Below are 27,669 nucleotides of genomic sequence, written 5' to 3'. Positions count from 1 at the left end.
CATGTGCCTATTGGACTGGATTGGGTATATGCCGATGATGATGACTTTGCATAAGCCTTGGTTGATTTGGTAGATACCGTGGGCTGAATTCAAGAACGTTTTGGAGAACCTTGAGCATCTCCTATTCCAGAAAACTGATCCTTGTCTCAACGATCAAGTTGACTAAACTTGATTGAGTGTTCAGATTTATTAAACAATGTGGTATAGGATCCGAATTCATCTGCAAGCTGTCAGAAGCAAAATCTTCAAAAGGTTTTAGATATCTAGGTCTTCAGGGTATAGTCAAACTTGACCTCCAATAGTTTTCCTGGGTAGCCGACCTTTTTGCTGAAGAAATTGGGGACCTAGTTCGCCTCTTCGGTGATTTATCACAGCCAATCTCAAACTCTGGACATATATGACCCATCCGTCCCGAAAGGGTTAAGGAGGTAAACTTACCCTAGGGAACGTCCATAAATTACGTCACGCTTTTAGTGGAAGGGAGATAGTTTCTAAAAGTGTGACTACTCATATCAATTTATCCAGCTTTTTACGTTTGCTATAAACTAACAAGGGGTGAATCAATTTTGACGTATACCGTGTACAAACCTTGGTACAAACATTTGGCGACGTCTAAGTAGCCATGGTTCATCAACAAATGTCAGACTTTTCAGCATTGTTTTTAAACTATGGAAGGAACTCCAGGACTGATTAGCTTTTCTGTATAAAATGAATTCCTACCAATTTTCTTTTTATTTTAAGGATCAAAGAGCAGCACCAGAAGACGAACTCTGTAGTTGGACGAGTACTGGTATTTCGAATGTCAAATGTCGCGCCGCGCTATCTGGAAACGGTCCCTCCATAATTTTTACTATTCTAAATCGCTCCATCAACATGATCTCTGAACAAATTTAAACTGGCAAACGTCTTTGAAATTAAAGGAACGGTACCCTCATTAGCGCATGTTCGGAACAGTATTTAGGGTCTACCACAGGCTTATGCTTATAGCTTTACTATAGCTACTATTGTAGAAGCTTGAATGCTGGCCGGCATGTTGCGTATATTGTTTGAAAAAAGCATTTTCTCATATTCCTATATGTCAAACATTTTATTACGAAATGGTTCGAAGAACCTCGATCAGAAAAAAGCTACTAGTGTGTCTTCGACCACTTATTTTATAAATGGTTGGCTTGTGGAGGAAGAATATTTAGTGAATAATATTTATTTTATTATTTATTCAGACTAAGGCCGAAGTGGCCTGTGCGGTATATAAGAGTCTCCTCCATTCGGCTCGGTCCATGGCTACACGTCGCCAACCACGCAGTCTACGGAGGGTCCGCAAGTCATCTTCCACCTGATCGATCCACCTTGCCCGCTGCGCACCTCGCCTTCTTGTGCCCGTCGGATCGTTGTCGAGAACCATTTTCACCGGGTTACTGTCCGACATTCTGGCTACGTGCCCGGCCCATCGCAGTCGTCCGATTTTCACGGTGTGAACGATGGATGGTTCTCCCAACAGCTGATGCAATTCGTGGTTCATTCGCCTCCTCCACGTACCGTCCGCCATCTGCACCCCACCATAGATGGTACGCAGCACTTTCCTTTCGAAAACTCCAAGTGCGCGTTGGTCCTCCACGAGCATCGTCCAGGTCTCGTGTCCGTAGAGGACTACCGGTCTAATGAGCGTTTTGTAGATTGTCAGTTTGGTACGGCGGCGAACTCTATTCGATCGGAGCGTCTTGCGGAGTCCAAAGTACGTACGATTTCCAGCCACTATGCGTCTCCGAATTTCTCTGCTGGTGTCATTTTCGGCAGTCACCAGTGAGCCCAAGTACACAAATTCTTCTACCACCTCGATTTCGTCACCACCCATACAAACTCGTGGTGGATGGCTCACATTGTCTTCTCTTGAACCTCTTCCTATCATGTGTACATACTTCGTCTTCGACGTGTTGATGGCTACTCCGATCCGCTTAGCTTCCCTCTTCAGTCTGATGTACGCTTCCTCCATCTTCTCAAAGTTACGTGTCATAATATCAATGTCGTCGGCGAAACCAAATAACTGGACGGACTTATTGAAAATTGTACCACTCGTGTTAATCCCTGCTCTTCGTATTACCCTTTCCAAAGCGATTTGAATAGCAGACACGAAAGACCATCACCTTGCCGTAACCCTCTGCGCGTTTCGAAGGGACTCGAGAATGCCCCTGAAACTCGAACTACGCACATCACCCGATCCATCGTCGCCTTGATCAACCGTATCAGTTTATCCGGAAAACCGTGTTCGTGCATTAGCTGCCATAGCTGGTCCCGATCGATTGTATCATATGCGGCTTTGAAGTCGATGAATAGATGATGTGTGGGCACGTTGTATTCGCGGCATTTCTGCAGTACTTGGCGAATGGCGAACACCTGGTCCGTGGTGGAGCGTTCGCCCATAAAACCCGCCTGGTACTGCCCCACGAACTCCCTTGCAGTTGGTGCTAGTCGACGGCATAAAATTTGGGAGAGTACCTTGTAGGCGGCGTTCAGCAATGTGATTGCGCGGTAGTTGCTACAATCCAGCTTATCGCCCTTTTTGTAGATGGGACACACGACACCTTCCATCCACTCCTGCGGCAAAACTTCCTCCTCCCAAATCTTGGTAATGACCCAGTGCAGCGCTCTAGCCAGTGCCTCACCACCGTGTTTAAATAGCTCTCCTGGTAGTTGATCAACCCCAGGGGCTTTGTTGTTCTTCAGCCGGCCAATCTCCTCCTGGATTTCCTGGAGATCCGGAGCCGGGAAAATTATGTCCTGCGCGCGTTCTCCCAGGTCCATCACCATACCGCCATCTTCGTCTGCCACATCGCCATTCAGGTGTTCTTCGTAGTGCTGCCGCCACCTTTGGATCACCTCACGCTCGTTCGTAAGAAGGTTCCCGTTTATGTCCTTACACATATCAGGCTGTGGCACGTGGCCCTTACGTGAACGGTTTAACTTCTCATAGAACTTTCGTGTGTTATTAGCGCGGTACAGTTGCTCCGTTTCTTCACGGTTTCGATCTTCCTGCTGGCGCTTTTTCCTCCGGAAAATCGAGTTTTGTCTGTTCCGCGCCTGTTTATATCGTGCCTCGTTCGCCCTCGTGCGGTGTTGCAGCAATCTCGCCCATGCTGCATTCTTCTCTTCCACTAACTGCTCACATTCGCCGTCATACCAGTCGTTTCTCTGATCCGGGGCACCGTGCCAAGTGCAGCGGTTGCGGTGCTACCTATGGCGGATCGAATATCTCTCCAGCCATCTTCAAGAGACGCTGCGCCTAGCTGCTAGAAACCTAGCGACTTCCAGTTCCATGTTCCAAGCTTCCAATCGTGATCCTGTATTCGTCGCCTAGGTCTTTGCCGATTATATCGAGTCGCATTATCTCTTATATTGTTCGTAATGATTGGTTTTCTAGGCGGCTTATTGGGCCTGCGCAAACCTCCTGTCTCGTCGGAGGGCCGTCGTGTCAGGGCTGTTTAGCGTCCCACCTAACACCTGGACTTGGGCTTGTGCGCTTTGAGCGGCACACGGTCGCTTTGGTGGGGCCTACTTGCGGATACATGCAGCTTTTTATAGAGGTTTAACAGGGCCCACTGTCAAACCCCACCACATCCTAGGCAAGCCCCACAACTCGCAGATGGCCTGGGGAGGGATCGTCAAGCCCTTGGACATAGTCCCTGCTGCCCACATTTAGTGAATAAATTCGCGCTAAATACAAATGGCACGTTGAATTTATTTGAACTGTATCCGTGGCCCAGTAGTTTTACTAGAAGTTTATTGAAAATGAATTTGAAAATGGCTTTACGTATGTTGATACGGCAGCAGCATGGGCCTACCAGAAAGGACGCCACTTGAAAGAAAAATATATATAAGGGGCCATCCACAAAGTACGTCACGCTCCTAGGGGGGACGGGGGGTTCCGAGCAGCGTGACGGCTCATACAAAAAATTTAGAGGCTTAATACAAAAAGTGTGACAAAGGGGGGAGGGTCTTCCCTAATCACAACGATCTTAAGATTGTGACTGATAGTAAAAAAGTAAAATAAAGAAAACAAACGATTTCTGGATATCAGCCATGAGCCGGTGCCGGTAGGATAATTACCGCAGGAGACAACGAGGTTAGTAGGTGGCATAATTATCGCTCCAGCGAGATGAAGGTCTCAGCTTGATTAGTAACGATTGGGAGTACTGTTGCCGCATTTCATCTTTGTTGATTACCCTGGCACTTCAAAATTGATCAGGTCCTCTAAATGGTAATTCCTGTTCACATAACTCAATCTGAAGCTTTTGCATCTTGTTTTTTTTTTGTATTTTACAACACGGTCAGCAGTCAGCGGCCATTAAGTTGCCTGAAAATATAATAAATATGTGTTAAACACCAAGCAAATCAAAATCAATCAATGAAAACATGACGTTTCCATGGACTTGTTTTTTTTTTCAACATGATAAAGCATACTTTGATGGAATTTTAAAAATTATGGTGGACACAAGAAATGTCAAAAGGGGTGATTCGAAGTTTATAGCATCACCTGCGTAAAAAGCTGGATAAGATATTTCATGCAAAAAGTGGGACAATGAATGGAGGAGGGGTCGAAAATGGTTAATTTTTCGTAACATAATTTATGAACGTTCCCTTGATGCACTCCTTACTTGTCAGGAACCTAAACCAGTCACCATTAAAGATCAATATACATTTCCTATGTCTTTTCACTAACCCTTGCCTTCCACTAGTATGCTCACGTTGTATATGGACAGTCCCTTAGCATTAAAAAATGTTATAACCTGAAAACTCACATTTTATCAGCAATAAATCATTTTTACTACATTTTTAGCTAAAAAAATCGTCTAAGAAAATTATTCTGGTTTTGTCACTGTTCCGATTTTATCAACTGAAACAGTTTCTCACAGTTACTCACGGACCGATTTGATAAAAACGGAACATAAATATCTGTACCAAAATTTTACAGCACTTGAAATCAGATTGCTGGAGAAGTGGTGTCGGTTGCACCCACATTTCCCCTATGTTTTGTCGGAAGTCTGCTTTATCGATCATTTATAGAACAAAGAATTCGCCGTAAATACTCTCTTGGATTCTCTCTTTAAAATCTTTAATTAGAAAATCGGTAATCGATCGGGAACTTGCAGTCAACTTTTCCTTCGCAAAAGCTTTCCGTTCATTCACACACAAATAACGGAACCGACGCAACGCAACACACAACACGAGCCCATCGCACCGACGGCCGTTCTCACACGTCGCCATCTTGCTCGCATTTACCGAGCCTGCTCAAAAGCTTAGCCGAGTTCGTCGCAAGTACAGCACGAAAGTTGCCCAAGTGATGCTTCTTTTCGGCGGACATGTTGGATTTGAGGACCGAACTACGGAGGACAAGTTTCGAATTCGAGCGCTTATTTGGGCTAGAAAATCTTTGATTTAATTCGCGTCCTGATCCTATTTCGACGGTTGGGATTGCAGGACTTTCGGTGCGGGTGATTGCGAGTGCGAAATCTACGTCGGGTCGGGTTGTTTTCGTTGCGAAAAGTGCGCTGTGGGGGATTTGATTTGGGAGAAGTGTTTTTGGCTGAAAATTTTAGTGGTGCGGTGGATTTCGAAGTGTTTTCTTGGTTCTTTGGAAAGTGTTTCTTCTTCAGTATCAGGCAGAATGTGAAAACTGTGAAAGTGACTCGTTTACATTGATTAGCCTAACGAGATAAAGTGATAGGGTGAAAGGTAATCAAATTTTTATTTTCTCCCTAAAAGTGTCCTCATCCATCGTAAATTTAAAGAGATTCTTCGTGGTGTTATTTTTCCACTATAAATATTTAGTGCTTTACTGCTGGCTACTGTCAATGAGCGTAAATGTAGTAGTGGGGAGCTTTCGTTGTGTTGAAGCGTCATCACATCGGTCTTCATCTATTCAGATGAGAGCATCAAAATATCTTTCATGCAATCGTGTTGCGTTTCGTAGTTCAAAATTTTAAAAAGTTTCGGAGACGGAAATCAATAATTTTAATTACCTATACTGCCGTCATACGCATATTTGTCCCATGTTTGCTGGGATTCCCTATATACATGGGACAATTATGCGTATAACGACAGTATACAGCGTTGCATTATTTTCTTTTCCTTTATTTAAACGCTTCAAACCAATAAATTGTATTTAGATTTCTTATCAGTACTGCATTTGCAGTTAGTTATAAAAAATATTACATCTAACTACCTGCACGGAAAAAATGCAACTCCAAAAAAATTGTAACATCAGAATTAATTCCCATTTATTCATCCCAAATCAACTCTAATCAAATGAAAATGCTGGGTTCCGTTTCACTTTACTTCAGCAATTTTTAAAAAGATATTATCAATTTCCCACCTTATCGGCCGCGACGATTTGAAATCGTCGCAAAACAAATTGACGCCAAAATCGTCGCCAGCAGAAATGGCCATAAGATCTGCCAAATCAACTGTGAACAAAATTTTATATATTCAATAAACACATTATTTCCCAAAATTGAGCCCTGTTATTAATGCAGATTGACATTATTTACTAATAAAACTAACATAATTTTAGAATAAAGATGTTGGCGACGATTTTGATAGTGCCTAAAAAATGGTCGGCGCGTTTTGTTACCAAGGAAACAGTCAATACCTACTCTTCTAACAGTCAGAACATTCTCAGTTTGTTGTGTGCCCTGCGATAATGAGCGACCGGCACATATACTAAAGTTGTGATGGAAATTGAATCGAAAAATCAAAACACACATAAATTTCTAATATTTTATAGAATCTACCATCTCTTTGAAACTATTCTCTTTGCTGGTTGATAAAAACTTAATCAGATCCAAACCAATATGCTTAGAAATATGTACTAACGACTGTGGTATAATTATTATATCTGAAGACTAAGCAACTTGTGTGTTTTGGATGTTTTATGACTGTAATTGTAATTTTATTGAGTACGACAATCTGTTAGTTTACACTGTACATCAGGTCATGTTCATATATCGGCCTTATGTCGTAATAAACAACCTTCCTTGATCTGATAAAAAATGTATACTAGTAGCTATTGTTTTTAATAAAGCATCATTGTTCGATTATTTTACTACTTGACCAACATTTATTTAATTTTGCTAATAATGATTGTTTTCTCGTTTTTTTCAGATTTTCAAGTGAAGCAAAAAAGTGAAAACTTTGAAGCAAATTTAAACAAAAGAGTGTCGAATCTGTGAAACAAAAATGACGCGCATAACGGAAACCAAGTCCGTTAAGGTGGACAACTGGGGTGTGTTCTTCCTGCAAAAGTTGCAAAACTTCTTCAACAAAACCGATCACTGCGATCTGACCTTGCAGTTCAACGACAATTCCCAGCTCAAAGTCCATCGGCTGGTGCTCAATGCGTGCACCGATTACTTCAACATGCTGGAAAACACGTGCGAAATGTACGACGATGTGCTGATTATGCCGCTGGATCTGCAGGCGGATGTGATTGTGCCGATCGTTAATTTTATGTACACGGGTACGCTGGAATTCCAATACAACATGTATGAGAAACTGTTGAAGACTGCCCGAGATATGAACATGACAGTGCTCTTGAAGCTGTTGGAAGCACACAAACAGACCACAAGAATGGTACAAAACGCAAGACAACAACCTATCGTGTTGAACAAGCAGGCTCCAACCGGTAGACCTCGTACTGCTCCGCAAAATACTGTGTCGTACCAGCTGCCGACTACGGCATCAAGAAGTTATGGAGCAATAAAGCAAGTGACTCAAACGAGAGTTGTTCAGCGACCTACAAAAGTTCAGAGTGCTCTCACTAGTATTGCGGCAGGTTACACTGCAAACAAGAGCATGAGCGCCCCGGAGCCACGTACACTGGTTCAAAAATATGGTGCAGCAAAGAACGTCCAACCAGGTCCTTCCCGGTTCGATGAAAGTTCCGTCTCGGAAACGTTGGAAGGAGCTTTTGATGATATTTCCTACGAAAGTAAACCGTTGGTGACGGCTGACCAAATAAAAAAGGAGGAAGAGACATCTCCTTTCGAAAAATTACGAAAAGGCTACACTAATGTGAATGTAGCCAAACGCCCAGCCCCTGCCAGCTTCTCCACTCCTATTGCGAAAAAACCCAATTTGGAAGAGGTTAAAGAATTCACGGAGGCTGCCCGGTTGAGAAGTCAAATAGCCGCCGAAGACGATGATTCACCCGGATTCGCTGACGACACTAATTTCGAAGAAGAAGACGAAGAAGGGGAGCAACAATCTCAAGCACAGCAAATTGCGACAAAGTCGAGTCCTCAGACACCGAAACAAATCGTCATTAAGCAAGAGCAAAAGTCATCACCCGGTAGTGCCGGATCCGTCAAACAAATCACAGTCAAAGATGAATCCGGAAATGTAGATCATGCAAAGATTATCAGTGAGGTACTTAAGAAGTATCCACATTTAGTAAAGAAAAACAAAAACATTAAGTTGAAAATTATGCAGAAAACCACTCCAGGGCCACCAAGCACTAGTCAGCAAGCCCAGTCTTATGCCGGTCCGTTGAAGATGGAAGTTCGTACGGCCACCCCGTTGAAGGCGGACATGTCGATGATGCGTAAAGCAACGGAAGTTGCCCGCGCACCTGCCCCTGTTGCCGCTTCCACTCCCGGTCCGAAAAAGATCGATTCCAAAACCATGCACATGCTAATCGCAAAAGGCGCGGAGAACATGACCGGCCCATGGCTGTGTCTACGCTGCGGCATCGATGGACGTCCCATCAGTATTCCCAGCTATAAAGCCTTCCGTAATCATTTAATCGTTAAGCACAAAGAGAAAATAGATGCACGCATTTGCGAGCACTGCGGATGGAAGGCCGAGCAACGCAACCCCAATCTGTTCTACCATTGGTTAATAGAACACAACATAAAATCCACTATGAAATTCCCCACTTGTTCCGAATGCGGCCATGTTGCTATGAATGCGGTAGCACTGCAGAAGCACGAGGAAGAAAATCACCAACGGAACGATTTGCAACAGTGCATTTATTGCAACAAGATCTTTGCCAAGGAAATGGATCTATACGAGCATATGAAGAGCATGCACAAGCAGAGGGCCCGAGAGGACGGTGTCATCGATTTCTCCGATGACGAATATCACGTCCAAGAGGACGACGACTTGTCCGGCCAGACCAACACGAGCCAAGAAAAGCAGATAAAGGTTCTCTCCAACATAAGCATTACGAACAATGCGGGAATTCCGTTCGTTATCGATCACACCCAGGCACAAACCGTTTCTCAGATCGGAGGCAAAGCGCAGATCCAGCTACAGCAGATCACCCTGGAACCATCGTCGGAAGCGGAAGCACTCAGCAATGTGGCATCCGGCATCGCTACCAGCTTGGGGCTGGTCGATAGCAACGTTGTAATCGAGGGCGGGCACTACCAGGGGCAATTCATCGAACACCAGCTGGCCACGGTGCACGGGGAAACGGGAACGACCACCACGGTGACGGCCACCGGACCGGACCAGTTGACCAAGCTGATTACGGAGGATGGTACCGAGCTACAGCTGACGCAGAGCCAGAAGGAGGAGATTTTCTCGCAACTGCAGAACAGCGGAAACGGTAATTTGATGAATAATTCTTCAAACGTTTTGTACTTTTTGTAGCATTGGTATCGATCTGGGGTGGTAGAGTATTTAGATGAGAGTCACTGCCTGGATGACATTTTTTTTATAATCATGTTTATGTTATACTTTTGAATAAAAGGACATTGTTTAACAATTGCCGAATGACAATACTACTCGTTAAATAGCTTCTGTTTTCTAAATTTTTCAAATCCTGAATGAACCAAATTAGATAAGCAGATCAAAGTGTTTGGTCAAGTTTTATTAAGCAGAGCTCAGCAACCAGCCGAAAATCTGCTGCCAGACACCTGAGAAAGTAGTGCTGTTCAATGGGCAGCTCAAAGTTGTTTCCGTTCTGCTCATTCTTTTTTGTCAACAAATGGGCATGAGATGGATGGAAAAAACTTCGAGCTACTTCGAGCTGCTCACAGCATTAGTATCTCAAGTAGGGTGGGGTTGGAACATCCGTACTAAAATGGGTGCACCACTGCACCACCGACCCACCACAATGTCCAAATAATCTGGTACCTAGATCACTTTGTTCACTGCGCTACGTTACAGATGTTCTCGTTTCGAGCGAGAGGTTTTCCAGTGCCAAACCACGTTTATTAACCATTATCTCTCCATCGCAGCCAAGCTGCAAAATTTTCAAGGAACGTACAAGATTAAATGTTTTGATTTTGTCAAGACTGAAAAGCCATATCTGAAGGAGCCATCTTCGAAGAACAGCAACAAAGGTTGGACTGGTGGTGATTGCATCGAAGACAAAGTACATGCTTATGGGCGGAACCTAGCAGTATTACGATAGACGGGATATTTTCGAGGTGGTCGATGATTTTTTCAGGCTTAGATCCTTGTTAACGACTTATAATAATGCTAGTCGTGAAATACGACGGGCTCCAGAAGAAGCTGCTGTCAAAAAAAAATCATTACCGCACCAAATGTGTCAAGTACGAAACGCTAATGAGACCGGTAGTCCTCTAAGGACATGAACTTGGAGGACTTGCAAGCACTCGGAGTATTCAAGAGACGGGTGCTTAGGACTATCTTTGGCGGCTTGGAAGAAGACGGTGTGTGGCGGCGAAGGATGAACCACAGGGAACAGACGTTCATCTTAGATCGCGCCGTTGTCAAACTTGGCTTTTTGAAGTATGTCATTAAGCCCCCGTTGCGCGGTGCTAGTGTGTTGATAATTTTGGTAAAAAATTGCCGTATTTTACTTTTTAGCACTAGTGTTCCTTCCGATTTGCATAATCTTGTTTACGTAGTACCGTGACCTGCCCTAATTCCGCGCATCGCCTAATACCGTGGTTTTCATCAAAAATCAGAACCTGGCTATCATGGACATCGTATTATTCTGTGAAATGTTCAAGCATATTATGTTTGAACATTTCACCAAATAATGTGATGTCCATGTTAGCCAGGTTCTGATTTTTTATGAAAACCACGGTATTAGGCGATGCGCGGAATTAGGGCAGGTCACGGTATAAGCCAATGCCATCGCTTGGTGAGATTGAGTTTGTATGTCGGCCACTCAGCGTTAGCGGCGCTGAAAAGATTTACACACATTTCAACACGAGAACAAACTTTTGTATGAGGCTCCATGTCTGTTATCTGTGGTTGAACCAGGAGCTGGGGCAGCTCTATGGCGAACCCAGCATCCAGAAGATAGTCAAAGCCGAGTGCGATGGGCAGGGCATGTTGCAAGAATGCTGGACAGCAACCCTGCAAAGATGGTGTTCGCTTCCGATCCGGCAGGTACAAGACGGCGTGGAGGGTAACGAGCAAGGTGGGTTGGCCAGGTCAAGGGTGTTATCGATCATTTAGTAATCTACATTCGATCATTTAGTAGTTTGTCGATAACTCATTCCAGAGGCTAAATTTTAAAATGTGTTGTATGGTGAACTTCTAGTGCGAAGGTTTTTCTACAACTCTGCCTAACAGGTCGATGTTTGATTTCCACTATTAATGGAGTTCAGGCACCAGTTGCAGTAACTCTTCTTCTTCTTCTTCTTATTGGCATTACACCCCCAAACTGGGACAGAGCCGCCTCACAGCTTAGTGTTCATCAAGCACTTCCACAGTTATTAGCTCCGAGGTTTCTAAGCCAGGATACCATTTTTGCATTCGTATATCATGAGGCTAACACGATGATACTTTTATGCCCAGGGAAGTCGAGACAATTTCCAATCCGAAAATTGCCTAGACTGGCACCGGGAATCGAACCCAGCCACCCTCAGCATGGTCTTGCTTTGTAGCCGCGCGTCTTACCGCGCGTCTTACCGCACGGCTAAGGAGGGCCCCCAGTAACTCATACTAAATGGCAGTAACTCATACTAAATGATTACAAAATTTCAATCATTTAGTATAAGTTACTGCTACTAGCGCTATAGCTCCGTTATTAGTGAAATTCAAAGAACAAGTTGTTAGACAGAGTTATAGAGAAACCTTCGCACTAGAAGTTCACCATACAACACATTTAAAAAAAAAAGTTTCTGGAATGTGTTATTGACAAACTACTAAACGATAAAACGGAGATTACTAAATGATCAATAACATCCTTGGGCCAGGTACAGAAGGACTTTGCGAGCGTGAGGCGCATTCAAGGATGGAAAGATGCGGCCTCGAACCATGTATTGTGGCGTCAAATTGTTGATACAGTGTAATCTGGTAAGGACTCTTCGGACAACAGAAATTCTCGGGTAAATTTCTATGAGACTAGTTTGGAATCAGTATATTCATTTAACTGTATCATTCCGGAACAGCCTCGGAGCTCGAAGCACTATTATATGTCTTTCTTTAAAAGTATTTTCTTTTCACGCAAAAATATCTCCAAGGCCTCGGTGTTGAACATAATTTAAAATTAAAAAAAAACACCTTAATAAAGAAAAAAATCTCCAAGGCCTCGTAGAGATACCTAACCAAGAAACGGGAAACCGAATCGACTACGTTATAATAGACGGTAAATTCTTCTCCAACATCACGAATATCCGCACTTACCGTAGTGCGAATATTGAATCCGACCATTACCTCGTTGCAGTATGCCTGAGCTCAAAAATCTCGACGGTGTACAACACGCATCAAAGTCGAATGCCGCGGCTACACATTAGGCGGCTACAAGACGATAAACCCAAGACTACGCGCAGCAGCTTGAAGGGCGTCCGAATGGCAATTTAGCCGAGAACAATGGCGGCATGATACCGAACTTGGGAGGACACGCGCAGTACATTCGTGTTTCATTCACGGATTTCCAGGCAATTTAATTGACCAGCTGAAAAACAAAAAAGTCCCTGGGGTTGCCAAACTTCCAGCAGAGTAGTTTAATTTGAAGAGGCACTGACTAGAGCGCTGCACTGAATAATTACCAAGATGTGGAAGGAGGATGTTATGCCGCAGGAGTATCTTATCTACAAAAGGGCTGAACTTGGTATTCTCTCAAATATTATGACGTCGACTAGCACCAATTGCAAGATAGCTCGTGAGGCATAGCCAGGCGAGATTCATGGGCTAACGTTCTACCACAGACCAGGTGTTTCCCGTACACCAGATATTGCCGATATTGTGGGTGCTCAACGTGCATGAAAGTTATACAAAAAAGTTATACCTAGATGGAAAAAGTTGAAAAAAATATATTACTTCCCCTATCTAACTAATTGGTCTACAAAGTCGATCGGAGAAGGTTCTTCTTCTTCTTCTTATTGGCATTACATCCCCACACTGGGACAGAGCCGCCTCGCAGTTTAGTGTTCATTGAGCACCTCCACAGTTATTAAACTGTGAGGTTTCTAAGTCAGGTTACCATTTTTGCATTCGTATATCATGAGGCTAGCACGATGATACTTTAATGCCCAGCGAAGTCGAGATAATTTCCAATCCGAAAATTGCCTAGACCGGCACCGGGAATCGAACCCAGCCACCCTTAGCATGGTATTGCTTTGTAGCCGCGCGTTTTACCGCACGGCTAAGGAGGGCCCGATCGGAGAAGGTAGTGAGCCGAAATTTTGTTAATTTCAAAACTAGTATCGAACAAGACCATCGTAGCGCCCACACATCTTCTATTTATCAACTTCAAAGCCGCATATGTTACAATCGATCGAGACCAGCTATGGCAGTTAATGCACGAACACCGACTTTCGGATAGACTGACACGGTTAGTTAGGGTGATGATATCGGATGATAGGCGTAATTCGAGTTTCAGGGGCATTCTCGAGTCCCTCAGAAACGCGCGGTGGGTTACGGCAAAGTGGTGGTCTTCCGTGCCTGAAATTTAACATCGTTTTCGAGAGAGTAATACGAAGGGCACCACCATAGCTCACACTCAGGAAGCACTGATGCTGATAAGGACGCATTCTACGTGCAGCTCGAACCTATGTACGATAGCTGCCCAAGCCACAATATCAAAATTTATGTTATGAGATTTAATCGCTCAGGTTGGTCAAGAAAAGGAGTTTCAGACCGACTTTTGGAAAGTACAGCGCCAACCGACTGCCTCCAAAAATATGGCCATTCGTAGCACCTATTTCTAACACAGCCTTCCGTATCGTTATAGCTGGAGATCACCACTGCAGACAGAATCACATATCAATCATGTTCTGATTGATGGACGGCGCTTTTCCGACATTATCGACGTTAGGAAATATTGTGACTATAAGATCGACTCTATCTGTGGATGGTTAAACTCAATACGACCTAGAGCGCATCTACACATGCTGACATCACTTGTGCCGAATCCGGCATTGTTTCCTTCCGCTACAAAGTGACCGCAGCCCTCTGCTTCAAAGCCATAGGGTACTTGGAGAAAACTAAGGCCTCCAATGGCCCCTGCTACCTCCTCGACAGGGCCTATCCTGATTTCCGACAGACAACCCAAGAGCAGCTACCAAAAATCGCCGATCTCCACCGCCTTGGCCCATGGGACTGGTCGTCCAAACCCCCGAGACTCGACACAATTACGTAAAGCACCTAACAAGCAGCAAGCCCCGAGCCATTTCAGCCAGCGCATTGTGGACCGATACCGATTAACGTCGACAAGATACAAGGAAGGCTCTAAGGCCACAGGCAGGGGAGGGGGGATTGCAATTGACTCCAGCGACAACCCATCCGCCTCCTACCGGCTACCGGACATTTGCTCCGTCTTCTTGCCGGAAGCTGCAGCAGCATTCCAGGCTGTGTCTCTGCCGAGCAACGGACCGATGCTGATCATCATCGATTCGGCATGCATGCTCACAGCCCTGGCCTCAGCATCCAACAGCCACCAATTCACCCAAGCTACCCAAGAAATTCAAATGACGACGTGACCCTGATGTGGGTCCCTGGCTATGCAGGTATCCGGGGAAACGAAAGCGCCGACATCCTGGCCAACATCGGCCGAACTAGCCCCTTCCTCTGTCTGGCGAGGACCTTCCAAACCGTCGGAAGCAAATGGTACTTTCCCGCCTGCGGACAGGGCCATACCAACCTCACACACATTGATATGGAAATGCTAATATCATCTTCCGAACTTGGACGTACATGTTCATGATAGAATTAGAGGCGAAAGTATGGAATTGATAGTTCCGTTAGGATACGGCAGGCATGAAGAATGTTTTTATAGAAGTCGATTTGAAAGCGAGCGGAGGGCAATATTTGTGATGGCACATATCACACGACCTTCCTTCTGCCAAGCTCCCGTATGAAGGGGGAGGGAAGAATATCAGTGTGGAAGCTGATATATCTTCACTGGCAAAAGGAAGGTGGTTTGACTTGCTCATATGCCATCGCGTGCGGAAGGATTTTCTATCGACGAGTACTGTCTCCGAATTTCACGAAAACTTCACGTAGAAGTAATACACACGAAATCATTAATTTAATGAAATTCTGGTTCGTTGAGGTTTAATGATCTGCAGCAACACATCGAGCACCACCACCAATGCGATGGATTTTCTTTGAAAATGTTATTAGCGCCTCCGTGATGCTGTGTCCGCTCCGCTACGATCGCTTTGATGCGTCTGCTATGCGTAAAATCTTGTTCAAACTGAGGATTAGATCCAAACCCGCAAGTGATTGATTTTTTATGTCTGTGCTAGTGATGCATGTACGTGATTGGTTGGTTGACCTATTTCTAAACTTTTTATCAATTATCGATAATAAATAGTTAAAAATCAGTATTTTCAAATAAATACAAAGAAGCGTTGACTCATCCTTGATCGAATGGTCAAAAAAAAAATTGAAAATCCATCAAGAAACGGCTTAGATATTAAAGTTTAAAGTCTATCATATTTTCGTGACGGTCCCCGATTTTCGCAATCGGATAGTGTACCCCAATATAGAAAACACAGACGTAGTCCTACGTCAAAATTGAAAATAGGATTAAGGAAATAGCAGTTGATATAACAACTCATCTAGATGGTCCTTCTTGGAATTTCTGAAGAAGTCGCTCCAAAATTGTCTGCGGTTGTTGTTCCGAGAACATCTGTGGAAATTTCTCCATTCTTGCAAAAGGTTCCCCGGAAATTTATGCGGAATTTCATTTTTTCATAATTTTTTGTGAATTCCTCAAAAACAACATGCTGGAAATGTTCGGAAACTGTATGTGGACACCCCTAATTAATTCCTACGGAAATCGCTTGGGAAATTCTAACAGAAATTGGTTGGTGACTTCCTGCTGAAAAACTTCCGGAAAATCTTTTTTTTTTAATTTTCAGGATTTTTCATATAAATTCTTGTGATCATAGCTAAATAAACTTCGAGGAAATCGCAACGTGAATTTCAAAAAAGTTTCGCAAAAAGTGCTCCTGAAATAATTGTGGTTTTTTCAGAAACACCTTTTAAAATAAGATTTCAATGTTTGAACAAATTTCTGCGGAAGCACTTAAAAGACGGGTGTTCCGGAAAAGTCCCGTTAGGAAATAGACGCCAGCAGCGAGCAACAAGCGTAAAAAAGAAGAAGCCCTTCTCGAACTTAGCCGGAGCAAACAGCCTTTTTCAAGGCTCTAAGGGTCGATTTCTTCACCCTCGCTTAGACACTAAACTAGGTTTAATCGTATGGGTAAGCAACGCTTAAGAGTTAAGCGCAGATGAAGAAATTGACCCTAAGAGTTAAAAATAATGTTCTCCTTCAGTCGCTATCGCACGGATTAGGAGGCCTTCCAGTGGAAGGGCTGAGATACAGTCTACATCCCCTGCTGAGCCAACTTGTGGATTATTTCAGGCAGTCCTTCAGTGGGAAGGTATCCACAATAGAGGTAATTGTATTGTTATTTATTGTCAACAGGTGAAATGGTCACCCCAATGACCGTTTACTTAAAACTAAATACATTAGTATTGTCAAGATTAACATAAAACACGTCTGAAATTGCACTTATTAGTTTCTCGTGACACATTAAAATTAAACACAGAATAACATCTATTGAATAGGCGAGACATGCTTCGTATGGGCTCGTGTAGCCCATAGTTAGTTCTGGATGCAGGAAGATTGAAGAACGAGTGCGTTCGGAGGTTACGGCGTCGTGTGTTGATGTCCAGCATGCTAAGAAGCATTTGGCAGTCGATGTCTGCTTGTAAAAGGTCACCGATGAAGCAAGCTTTAGCCACATTACGTCTTGCCTCAAGCGAATCGAGATTGATGAGCATGCAACGGTTACTATAGCTGGGAAGGTTGACTGGATCTCTCCATCTCAAATGTCGTAGAGCAAAGCGGACAAATTTGCGTTGGATAGTTTCGATGCGCTGAATTTCGTTCTGATAATACGGGGACCAGACGACCGAGGAATATTCTAATATTGGTTGAACAGTGGCGCAAAACAATGATTTTAGGCAGTACACATCCCGCAATTTCTTAGCAAATCGGAAAAGGAAACCCAGCTACGAAAATGCCTTCGAAACAATATATGCTACGTGGTCCTTGAATGTCATTTTCGTATCGACCAAAACACCCAGGTCTTTGACTGTCGATTCTAGTTGAAGCTGTTTATCTGTCAAAGCGTATTCATGCTGGAGAAGAGAGTTTTTGCGTCCAAAAGATATGACAAAGCATTTAGCGACATTGAGCGTCATTCAGTTGATGCGGCACCAAAGGATTCAAACTGTTGTTGCAGAAACATTACGTCTTGAGTTTGCTTTATACAATAATACAGTTTCAAGTCGTCGGCGTACGATAACTTTAGACATTTCAAAATAAAGTTGACGTCATTCATATAAAGCAGAAACAGAAACGGTCCAAGATGACTACCCTGTGGAACGCCGGATCGGACTACAAACGGTGAGGAAATGTGGTCTCCAATTTTCACCGCCATACTGCGACCTGATAAATAGGATTGAAGCCAGCTGAGCAGAGCGTTATTTATGCCTAATTTGTCAAATTTTGCTACGGCAATCTGGTGATTCATTTTGTCGAATGCAGCAGAAAGATCTGTATAGATTGCATCCACCTGATGGCCATTCTCTATTTGTCTTATTACAAAGGAAGTGAAGCACGCTAGGTTAGTGGTCGTTGAACGTTTGGGCATAAACCCGTGTTGGTCGTTTGAAATGTAATGGGCGTAGCTTGAAGTCAATTCGCCAAGAACAATCAACTCAAATAGCTTGGAAACGGCGCACAGCGCAGCGGTAGTTTGATACGGTCCTCTTGCAGCCCTTTTTGAAAACTGGAAATACATATGACTGCTTCCAGCACACCGGAAACACCCCGGAAGTCAGCGAGAGGTTGAATACTGCAGTAAGTAGTCTGACAAGCGACTCTGCGCAACGTTTAATAACAACCGATGGGATACCGTCTGGGCCGCATCCCGTGGAGGATTTCAACTTCTTACTGGCAGCTATTATTGAATCGTTTGTGATGACCAATGGCTGTCTAGCGGCAGGAAGACTGGGAACATTCCTAGTGGCAATAACTACATCTTGCGGGTCGAGATACTCATTAGTAAATACACTACTGAATTGACTACGGAACAAATTAGCAATGTCGTTGGTAGTTTGGGCTTCAGATGAACCGTCAGTCATCGTTGAGGGCAATCCAGATTCCTTCCGTTGTTCGTTGACGTACCGCCAAAAGCTTTTGGGATTATTCCTGAGACGACTTTGCAAACGATTTTGAAAGGCGTTATAGAGGTGATCGTTGAGTTGCTGATATTCGGAGTTGGCCTTGATATAGCTAGCTTTTGTAGAGTCCGTACGATACTTGCAGTGTTGTCTGAGGGCCGCGCGTTTGACTCTTTTCAGATGAGCGTTAGACCAGGCTGGTTTGACCGGTTCTGGTGTGGATCTCACGGGAACAAACTGGTCGATGGCGTAAAGTAGTATGTTTGACATGGTCGAAGCAGCTAGGTTGACGTCAGAATCTCGAAGAGCCGTATCCCAGTCAACTTGAGCAAGAAAGGCATTCATCCCGTTAAAATTGGCCTTGTAAAAGTCATATGAAATGCTTTCAGACGGCTCGTGGAAGTTATGGAGCGGTTTTATCTTGAGTTGCATCTGGACGGGAGGATGATGTCTGACAATCTTGACGAGCGGTGATGGGGCCTGCATAACCGAACAGCTCCCGTGGAGTTCGTTGCTGATGAAAAGCAGGTCAAGTATTCGGTTGTTTTCATTTTCCACATCATTCATCTGGTTCAGTCCAGCTGTGCTGTACGCGTCAAGCAGCAAACGAGACGTCTGGCCGATCAGGGATCTCGATGCAATCGGGAAGAGAAATCCCGATTTATGGCGCTGCCAATTGATTGTGCTCAAGTTGAAGTCACCGAGGATAATCATTTTGTCCCTTGGTCCTAATTGCGAGACCACCCAGTTAAGCGAAGCGAGGTGACTGTCGATCAACTCCGCATCATTGATTCGATCGGGAGGGATGTAAAGAACGCAGATGAAGAGAGCGGCATCAGCAGTAGTTACAGCGACCCACAATTGCTCAACCGACGAGTTTCCAGGAGGACTCACTAAGCAAGATTTGAAGCAGGAGCGAACGGCTAACAGAACACCCCCTCCAGTGCTTTTGTTACTGTTAGAAGATGACCTATCTTGCCGATAAACGCAGTATGATTCGTCGAAGAGTTGATTTACGGTGGTATTATTGTTGAGCCAGGTTTCAGTGAAGGCATAGACGTCGTAGCAGCCATCGCTAATGGCCAAATGATAATCGGCAAGAGAACTATTGATCCCGCCCACGTTCTGGTAGTATATCAATACATTCGAAGTTTCTTGAACCGCACGCCTATCACTTGAAACATCCGGTAACATGGAGTTGAACTGGCGTGGAGATGGTGTAGCAATACTGGAAATCGGAATGCTTTCAGGTACAGAAGATACTGGTAACTGATTGTACTTGCCGGTTATAGGATTTCGGAAGACCCCGTCTCCCAACTCAGACGCAGGACCGGGACGGCTGCTGGCTGCTAGTATCGATTGTGCGTCCCGGTGAACGATTTGACGACTGGGTTGCAGCGGCTTGATGATGAGGTCTGGAAGTACTGTGTGATGCTTGTAGGCACGACATTCGGGTGGATTCGCTGGAAATCGGGAAACTTTCATACGGAGACTGAGATGAAGGCTGATCATACTTGCCGAAAGTTGGTGTCCGGAAGACCTCGTCTCCCAACTCACACGCAGGGCCGGGACGGCTGCTGGTCGCTGGCAGGAATGGCTCGACTGCGTTGAGTGGAATAGAGGCTTCCTCACAGCTGGTGTCAAAAGTGCGTCCCGGATGAGAACTAGATGAATGCATAGCAGAGACTTGACGTTGCGGTGGAGAAATGGTTATTGATTCTTGTAATTGCGGCGATCCTGTTCGTTCGATGAAACTCGGACTCAATTCCGAATGGATGTTAGCAGAGATAACAGAAATTTGGCTTGGCACGAATCGGAAGTTTGAAGTAATTGTAGGCGACCAACCAGCAGAGGTTGAGAGTTGATCGATGATGCTGAAATTTGAATCGGCATCAGGCGATGAATGTCGATAAGAGATGTACTTGCCTTGAATAACAAGTTGGGAGTCCCCTAATCCGCCTCTAAACTCAGGGCCAGGACGACTATGGTGAACGCTGGCTGCAGTAGGCGCGACTGAGTAAGAGGAACTGAGGACTCCCAAAATGCTTTTGTCGGTGCGTCCTGGTGGAAAGGTCACGTGTATCGTGGCTGCCGAATTTAGCTCATTGGTTCCGGAGCAGAGGTAGGTGTCGACAACGGGAAGATTCCGCCAACAGGAGAAACCGTGACGGTTGGAGTATTTAGCAGCGGCTTCCACATGTTTTTTGAGCTGATATCCTCGAATTCTCGAAATAGAAGACCCATAGGCCAAGTATTCGCATTAAGTGCGACTTCACGGAACTTGGGATCAATCCCAACTTTAAAAGATATGAAGCTCATACTTTTAATGTCAATTCCTTTTTTCACCAGCGGGACCACTTTGACCGAATCTTCACACTGGATGCAGTCCTTCACCAGTTTCTCAATAGACTCCGGTTTGACGCTCGGGTGAATACGGGAGAGGTACAGCCAGAACATCGCTGCGGGCTCAGGTACTGTAATGATCTCAGTCACAATGTCATTATTAGTCACTACCTTGGTACCGACAGCGAGTGGTTTGGATGGTAGCAGTCCATCTGTACGAGGTCGTTTCAGCGGTGGTTGGCGCAGGCGCCCTCCAGACCCAGGATGAATAGGAGTTGAGTGGACGATTCCTCGTGATAAACGAGCAATTAGCTCACCTTGCTTCCCTATCTCCTTTCTAAGTTCCGCGTGGGCCAACTCCTGACTTTGAGTGATCGAATTGATCGCGTCTCCAAACGACAAGACGGTGGTTTTGAACCGAGCACACTTCATCAATTTCACACATTCGTCACGCATCCAAAATAGGTTCGGACTGGTCAGAAGCACGTTTACAAGGTTTTTATTCAGCTTTGGGTTTGAGCCAGAGCACTTCAAATGGATCATTCTGTCACAGAAGGTAATAAACTATAGAGGACGATTTCGGTTATCGTTGTTATCGTCCCCAAACATGTTGTCAAAACGTTCTGATTTTTCCTTTGTTGACATTTAGTGCCCTATCCTCGTCAGCAAAAGATGTTTCGCCAGTGACGACAGCGACAAGCGTCCTCTATAGTTTATTACCTCTATTGTATCCACTGTCGAGGCAAATATTCCGTGACCGGACAGATACTTCCTGAATTTTTTTGATGATTCTTGTTCGAGGTAGATTTGATTTCTGTTTCGGTTTGATGAGAAGATTTTGCCAAGGAATGGTATGCAACGCCGATTATTTATCCAAAATAGTTGATGTGATAAATTTGGGCATATTATGTATCTTAAAGGCATGGTCAAGTCAAGTCCTACGTCCACTTAGTGGTTATGTCACAGACATTACCCACTGTTCGTTTTTTTTAATGCGCGAGAAAGGCACCACCACGAACAAGGGTAGTGGGGCTGGGATGCTGAACCCCGGCCAGGTACCTCGGAAACCGGGGGAGGAAGGACCTGGAAAGGTCCGTCCACCCAAGAAAAACGGTGGTAAGGGGTTACGGCAGGCTGAGAGCTCTCAGCCGCCCCAGACCAGGGAAATAGAGGGGGATGACGCCTCCTGGACCCTGGTCAAGAACAAAACGAAACCGAAGACGTCAAGGGCCGAAAAGAAGGCCCAGGCGAATGAGGGTAGCAAGAAGTCTAGGGTAGGCGCCAATCGCTCCAGGGGTGATGCCCTAGTCATCAAAACGGACGAGGCTAAGTACTCGGACGTCTTGAAGGCGATGAGGAGTGACGTCAAGCTCGGTGAACTCGGCGCCGACGTACATCGAATAAGACGTACCCGGATGGGCGAGATGATCCTCGAGCTGAAGCGGGGCGTCTCGCAAAAGGGCGCCGCCTACAAGAAGTTGGCGGAGGAAGTCCTAGGCGAGACGGTCAAGGTGAGGGCACTCACGACGGAGGTGAATCTAAGGGTTAAAGACCTGGACGAGATCACCGAAGTCGAAGAGCTCGTCACGGCACTGCGTCGACAGTGTGAAGTGGAGACGCCCACCGCAGCCGTTCGGCTACGGAAAGGTCCGGCAGGGACGCAAGTAGCATGGGTTCGGCTATCTGCAGCGGACGCCTCCAAGGTAGTCAAGTTAGGGAGCGTCAAGGTGGGATGGTCGGTATGCCCTATGCGCATATACGAGCAACCCGAAGTTTGCTTCAAGTGCCTGGAACCGGGGCACAATCAATGGGACTGCAAAGGCCCTGACAGAAGCAATCTCTGCCGACGCTGCGGATTGGAGGGACATAAGGCACAATGCAGCACGAACCCTCACAATTGTTTGATTTGATCCGGCAAAGCTGTGAACAGTGTGCTCACGTTTTCGCGCAATGCGTGACCACATGCTTGCCACATGTGGTCTGGACACTACCCCGAACAACTTAGTTCGGAGGATGTGCAAAGATGAAGTTGGCTGGAACGCCGTTTTATCGGCTATCGCCCAAATCGTCTCGGAGCTACACAGAAGGTGGCGCGTGGACTCAAGGATGGCTAATTCAGGCGCAAATAAGAGGTGGTCCAAGGGATCGGAGTCGGCTTCATGCTCTGGTCATGCTCTGTGGTCGAACTCGATCCTTTTATCGAACAAGTGGCCGCGCGAAGAACAACATGGTATCGTCGCTTTCGCGGCGTCGGTCAACCGGAACCGGAGGACGGAAAGGGGTCCTCGTCAAGGCTGGGGCAGGCGTAGGCACCGCGTCGGCAAGTCCCTCTGTGTGCTGGCGAATAGGCCCTATCGCAGAAAGGTCAATTTGGGTGCACGCGGTATCATCATTCTTGATACCAGTCGTGCAGAGGGAAGCAGGCGCGAAGTCTTCCCACCTTCCGAGGACATAGGGCGTGGTAAGGCCATCTGGAAAGCCGGCAACGCGCTGGCACGATACCATGGTGTTCTTCTAAAAAAGCGATTTACGATGTTTGGTGCTGCAAGGACACGCAGCTAACCTCGAGGGTGCGTTATGCACTGGCCCCCCTTTGAAGCATTACTTTCTGGTTGTACCGAAGGGACTATGGGCTTGGCGGCAATGGAAACGGTTTAGCGGGTCGGGGGTGTAGTTCTGCCTCCCTCGTTTGCTGTTGGAGGTGATCGCTAACCCCGCACTTCCTGGACCACCAGGATGTCTGTTGAGCAGATTCCCCCTCCATTGCTTAGGAAGAAAAAAAAAAGAAACACAGACATCACCTCAATTCGTTGAGCTGATTCGATCGGTATATAACTCTATGGGTCTCCGGGCCTTCTATAAAAAGTTAGTTTTTGGGGCGATCATATAGCCTTTAGCTGAGACCTGGGACGGGACTTGCAAAGAGGAAAAAATGTAACTTCATCTGCAACCAGCAAGCGCTGTCACGAATTGTCAGATGCTGGGACGGGACTTGCAAAGAGGAAAAAATGTAACTTCATCTGCAACCAGCAAGCGCTGTCACGAATTGTCAGATGCAACCAGCACCTTTTTGTGTGAAAGTATTGGTATCCCTCAAAAAGTATTCCGAATGATTTTGTTTTACGAGTACTTTTTCACTTTGAAAAGTATTCTAGAATAGCCGGACAGCTTAATATTGCACAGTTATGAATACGTGTTTTATTCCCGATAGGAAAATCTCTTTAAAAATAAGATTATAAATCCGTAAATTGCAAACACCTTTATTGCGCTCAGAAGATTCTACCCGGGATTTAGGTGAAACACTCAAGGAAACAGTTAAGAATCGATGATCAACTATGATGAAAAGAAGAACAAGTGTCAAAACAAGGAAAAAGAAGCCGTCTTTGCAGGTCTCGTCTCAGGTGATAATGCCTTTCTCGCATTTAGCCAAGACACCAACCTTATATGGCGTTGATATGGTTCGATGTACCATTTTCTTTATAACTTTCAAATGCAACGGTCGATCGCTTTAAAATTCAAAAGTGATCTACTAGGCTCCCCTGTCGAATGAAACTTGTTGCGAGAAAATCGGTTAAGAATTACTATATGAAAAGTTGTCTAATGTTTTTTTTAGCTTTTGTGCACACACATACACACACACATACACACACACACATACACACATACATACGCACGGACAGACAGACATTTGCTCAGCTCTTCGAGCTGAGTCGATTGGTATATAACACACACATTTTCTACGAAAGTTCATAATGAACTTGATATAAAGATTAAAAATCACCCTTTAAATAGCTGAATTTTGTCACGAAATTTCGTAAAAGGGGGGAGTCAGAAGAAAACATAATCTTCCCCTTACTTTGTTTTCCATAATGTTGAGAATATTATATTTCGATATTTTTATATATTTGTAAAACTTCTTCAAAATCGTATTATGTACTAATATGAAATGTGTAGTATAACACATTTGGAAGTCTTCATAGTTTGCTATAAAATGATTTACATCTTATGACATGCATCTATTTGTTCCCTTCGATCATATTCCAATTTAGGAACGCCTATAAGTATGCAGCATATGTTGTCCATATTTTCGCAGCATTGGCTACATCGCACCGGCTTCATCCACATAGTTCTTTGTTGCACTTCTTCGGATATATTTTTATGCTTATATCGTTTCATTTAATATGATAGTTGATGCTTCGAATATGTAAGATCGTATCCGAATTCCCTATTTTTATTACTCTACAAATCCTTCTATATTAAATAAACCATTATGAGCAATATTTGATGGATTTTTTTTTTAATTTTAGGTGGCAACGTGGTGATGGTGCTGAATGATGAAAATTTCATCAGCGGAGCGGGAATCCAGCTGGAAGATGGAACACAGTTAATCAATCCTTCGGTTGGCCAGGACCAGAATATTGTTGTCATGTACACCCAAGCGGAACAGGAGCATGGCACACACAATACAATCACTACTACAGCACCAGTGGCCACTACAGTAGTCGGAAGCGTTTCCAGTGAACAAGTGGAACATCACGAAGAAGCTCCAGAAGCTGTTGAGCCATCGAAGACAGTCGAGCATGAAGACGAAACTTCACAAGCATCGACACAACCCTCGGAAAAGGATGTCGAACAGATGGAGACTGATGCCGAAATTAGCCAACCCGAAGCAGATTTAAGCGAGTCAGCCGATGCCGATGATTCGAAACAGGAGGAAGACGAAGAGGAGCAGAAGGCGGCTAAAGAACGAGAGAAACAAAAGCTAATATCCGAGTTAGAAGGCGATTGGTCAGAAGATACGGAAGAACAACCGACTGCTGCGGAACCGAAAGAAACGAAAAAATCGGAAAGCGTTACATCGCTGCCAACAAAAATTACTAAGAGCTCATCTGCAGAAAGCGTCACAAAGGAGGCAGCTAGCAAAGAGGAACCTTCTGTCGAATCAACGGAAACCGAGAAGCCCAGCGAGAAAGAAATTAACCAACTGTTGGACGATTGGAACAGTGAGACCAAGCTAACCGAAACGGATTCCGATGCTGACCTGGAGAAGAAACTGGAAAAAGTTGTTGGCGAGAAGAAACCAGCGGAAAGTGAAGAAAAGAAGCAACAAAAGGACGAGGAACAGACGCCCATGGAGACGTCCGCGGCTGCCGATAATACTGCTGACAGCATAGACAGCAGCATGAGTGCAAGCGAAACGCAAGTAGTGATACTGGCAGCGGCCGAAAGTGAAGCGGAAACTTCGGTCAAAGACGAAAGTGATGCGGATAAAAGCCAAGAAGGCCAAGAGGAAACACAGGATGGCAAAGAAAAAGCAGAATCAACTGAACCTAAATCAGATACCGCCGACGAAGATGCATCTAAAGAGGACGGGGAAGACAAAGCCAAATCGAAAGAAGTCGTTAGTTCTCTGCTTGGAGATTGGGATGAAGATGATGATCTGTAGAGAGTTGTTGTAGTAACATAACCGTATGGAATATCAAGTGACTTTTTAGCAAAAAGGTATATAAATATTTGTGCTAATATTAACGATAGCATAAACAGTTTAAAACGGAACGGTAATAGCATTACACTGTTACTAATTTTATAGAACACACTTTATATGTCATATAAATAATGTAAAAAGTATTTTTTCATGTAGAGGATCGTGGATAACAATTATCGTACAGAGCAAAATTCCTTACAAATCATAGATTCGAACAAACTATGAGTAATGTAACTGACATTTTGTTATAACTGCTCTGTGCGGAAATTTTCTCACTTATGTTCCTTGCTTATTTATATGTAATTGTACTAACTTCTCAAGTGTTCTCTCCGTAGAAGGCATTTTCATGCGAAATGATAACGAAATGAAATTATAATTTTAAGATAAAAGCGTTAGATTAATCAAAAACCTAACACTCAAATAGAATTCAAAATGCATGCAAATCTATCAATCTATAAATTGTAGGAAACATCGCACGTGCCTTCAACAGACAGAACATTTTTTTCTTATCTTTGGTTTGTGTCCCAGATGTTAGCGTGTGCTAAAAATGTATACATATTCCCATGCTCACTAGTATGAAATCCATTTTTGCCATTGAATCTACATTTCAGAACGTAAAATATATGATTCAAAATGTTTCTTCAGTCGTAATATGGATTGATTTGCTAGATTTTTTTGGGATGATATTTTTGAATTTACGTAAAACTGATTCTTCTGATTATGTCTTTTAATTTAAGTTATCCTGAAAGTACTAAACATTTTTTTTATTTCATCACGTTTTTATAGCAATAAGAAAAATGCATTGAAATGGACCATTGGTTTAATATGCTTAAGAGATGTTTCTCATATATTGTAAATGTAGAAGTAGAAGAAATAATAAAATTTATTGACCGCATCGTACTGGCTTGAAGAGTAATTGTTAGTTTTGTCCGAAAAATGTTTCAGATAGTTGAACGGAAGTCTATCTTCCCATTCAGGTCCCGTCTTGATCGCAGTTTACTCAGAGTTGAGACAATCCCCAACGGTGAAATTATCCTACTCCGACGTGTTTGACCGAAGATTTCTATGAGAAATATTTACATTTAAACTCAATAGAAGGCTGAAGAAGAATGTGTGTGGCCGCCAGACATTCTAAATACTCACGCTCCTCTAATGTAGTAGACGTTCACATATGGAAGGGTTAGCTTGACAAATGGATTGTGAGTAATTTGACTATGCGT

The 27,669-nt window shown here is 44.3% G+C and overlaps 1 protein-coding gene across 3 annotated transcripts in view; it reads left to right on the top strand.

Moving 5' to 3' along the window:
* The window catches only part of LOC134223266 (centrosome-associated zinc finger protein Cp190), a 33,615-nt gene extending 6,266 nt beyond the window's left edge, over positions 1-27,349 (top strand). The window contains exons 1-4 of one of the 3 annotated variants that reach the window (XR_009982500.1): positions 5,328-5,727; positions 7,156-9,601; positions 25,272-26,466; positions 27,236-27,349. Coding sequence is in view for 2 of the 3 variants with exons in the window: in XM_062702419.1 (XP_062558403.1) it covers positions 7,231-9,601; positions 25,272-26,410 (3,510 nt within the window). In the remaining variant the exon portion in view is untranslated. Of the gene's footprint in view, positions 1-5,327; positions 5,728-7,155; positions 9,602-25,271 lie in introns of those variants that run through there. The other 2 variants (XM_062702418.1, XM_062702419.1) reach the window with 2 other exon arrangements.
* The last annotated feature ends 320 nt before the right edge of the window (positions 27,350-27,669 follow it).

Source organism: Armigeres subalbatus, chromosome 3 (genome assembly GCF_024139115.2).
Source record: "Armigeres subalbatus isolate Guangzhou_Male chromosome 3, GZ_Asu_2, whole genome shotgun sequence".
In the NCBI taxonomy this organism is placed as follows: Eukaryota; Metazoa; Arthropoda; class Insecta; order Diptera; family Culicidae; genus Armigeres; species Armigeres subalbatus.
This window is presented reverse-complemented; position numbering and strand designations above follow the sequence as displayed.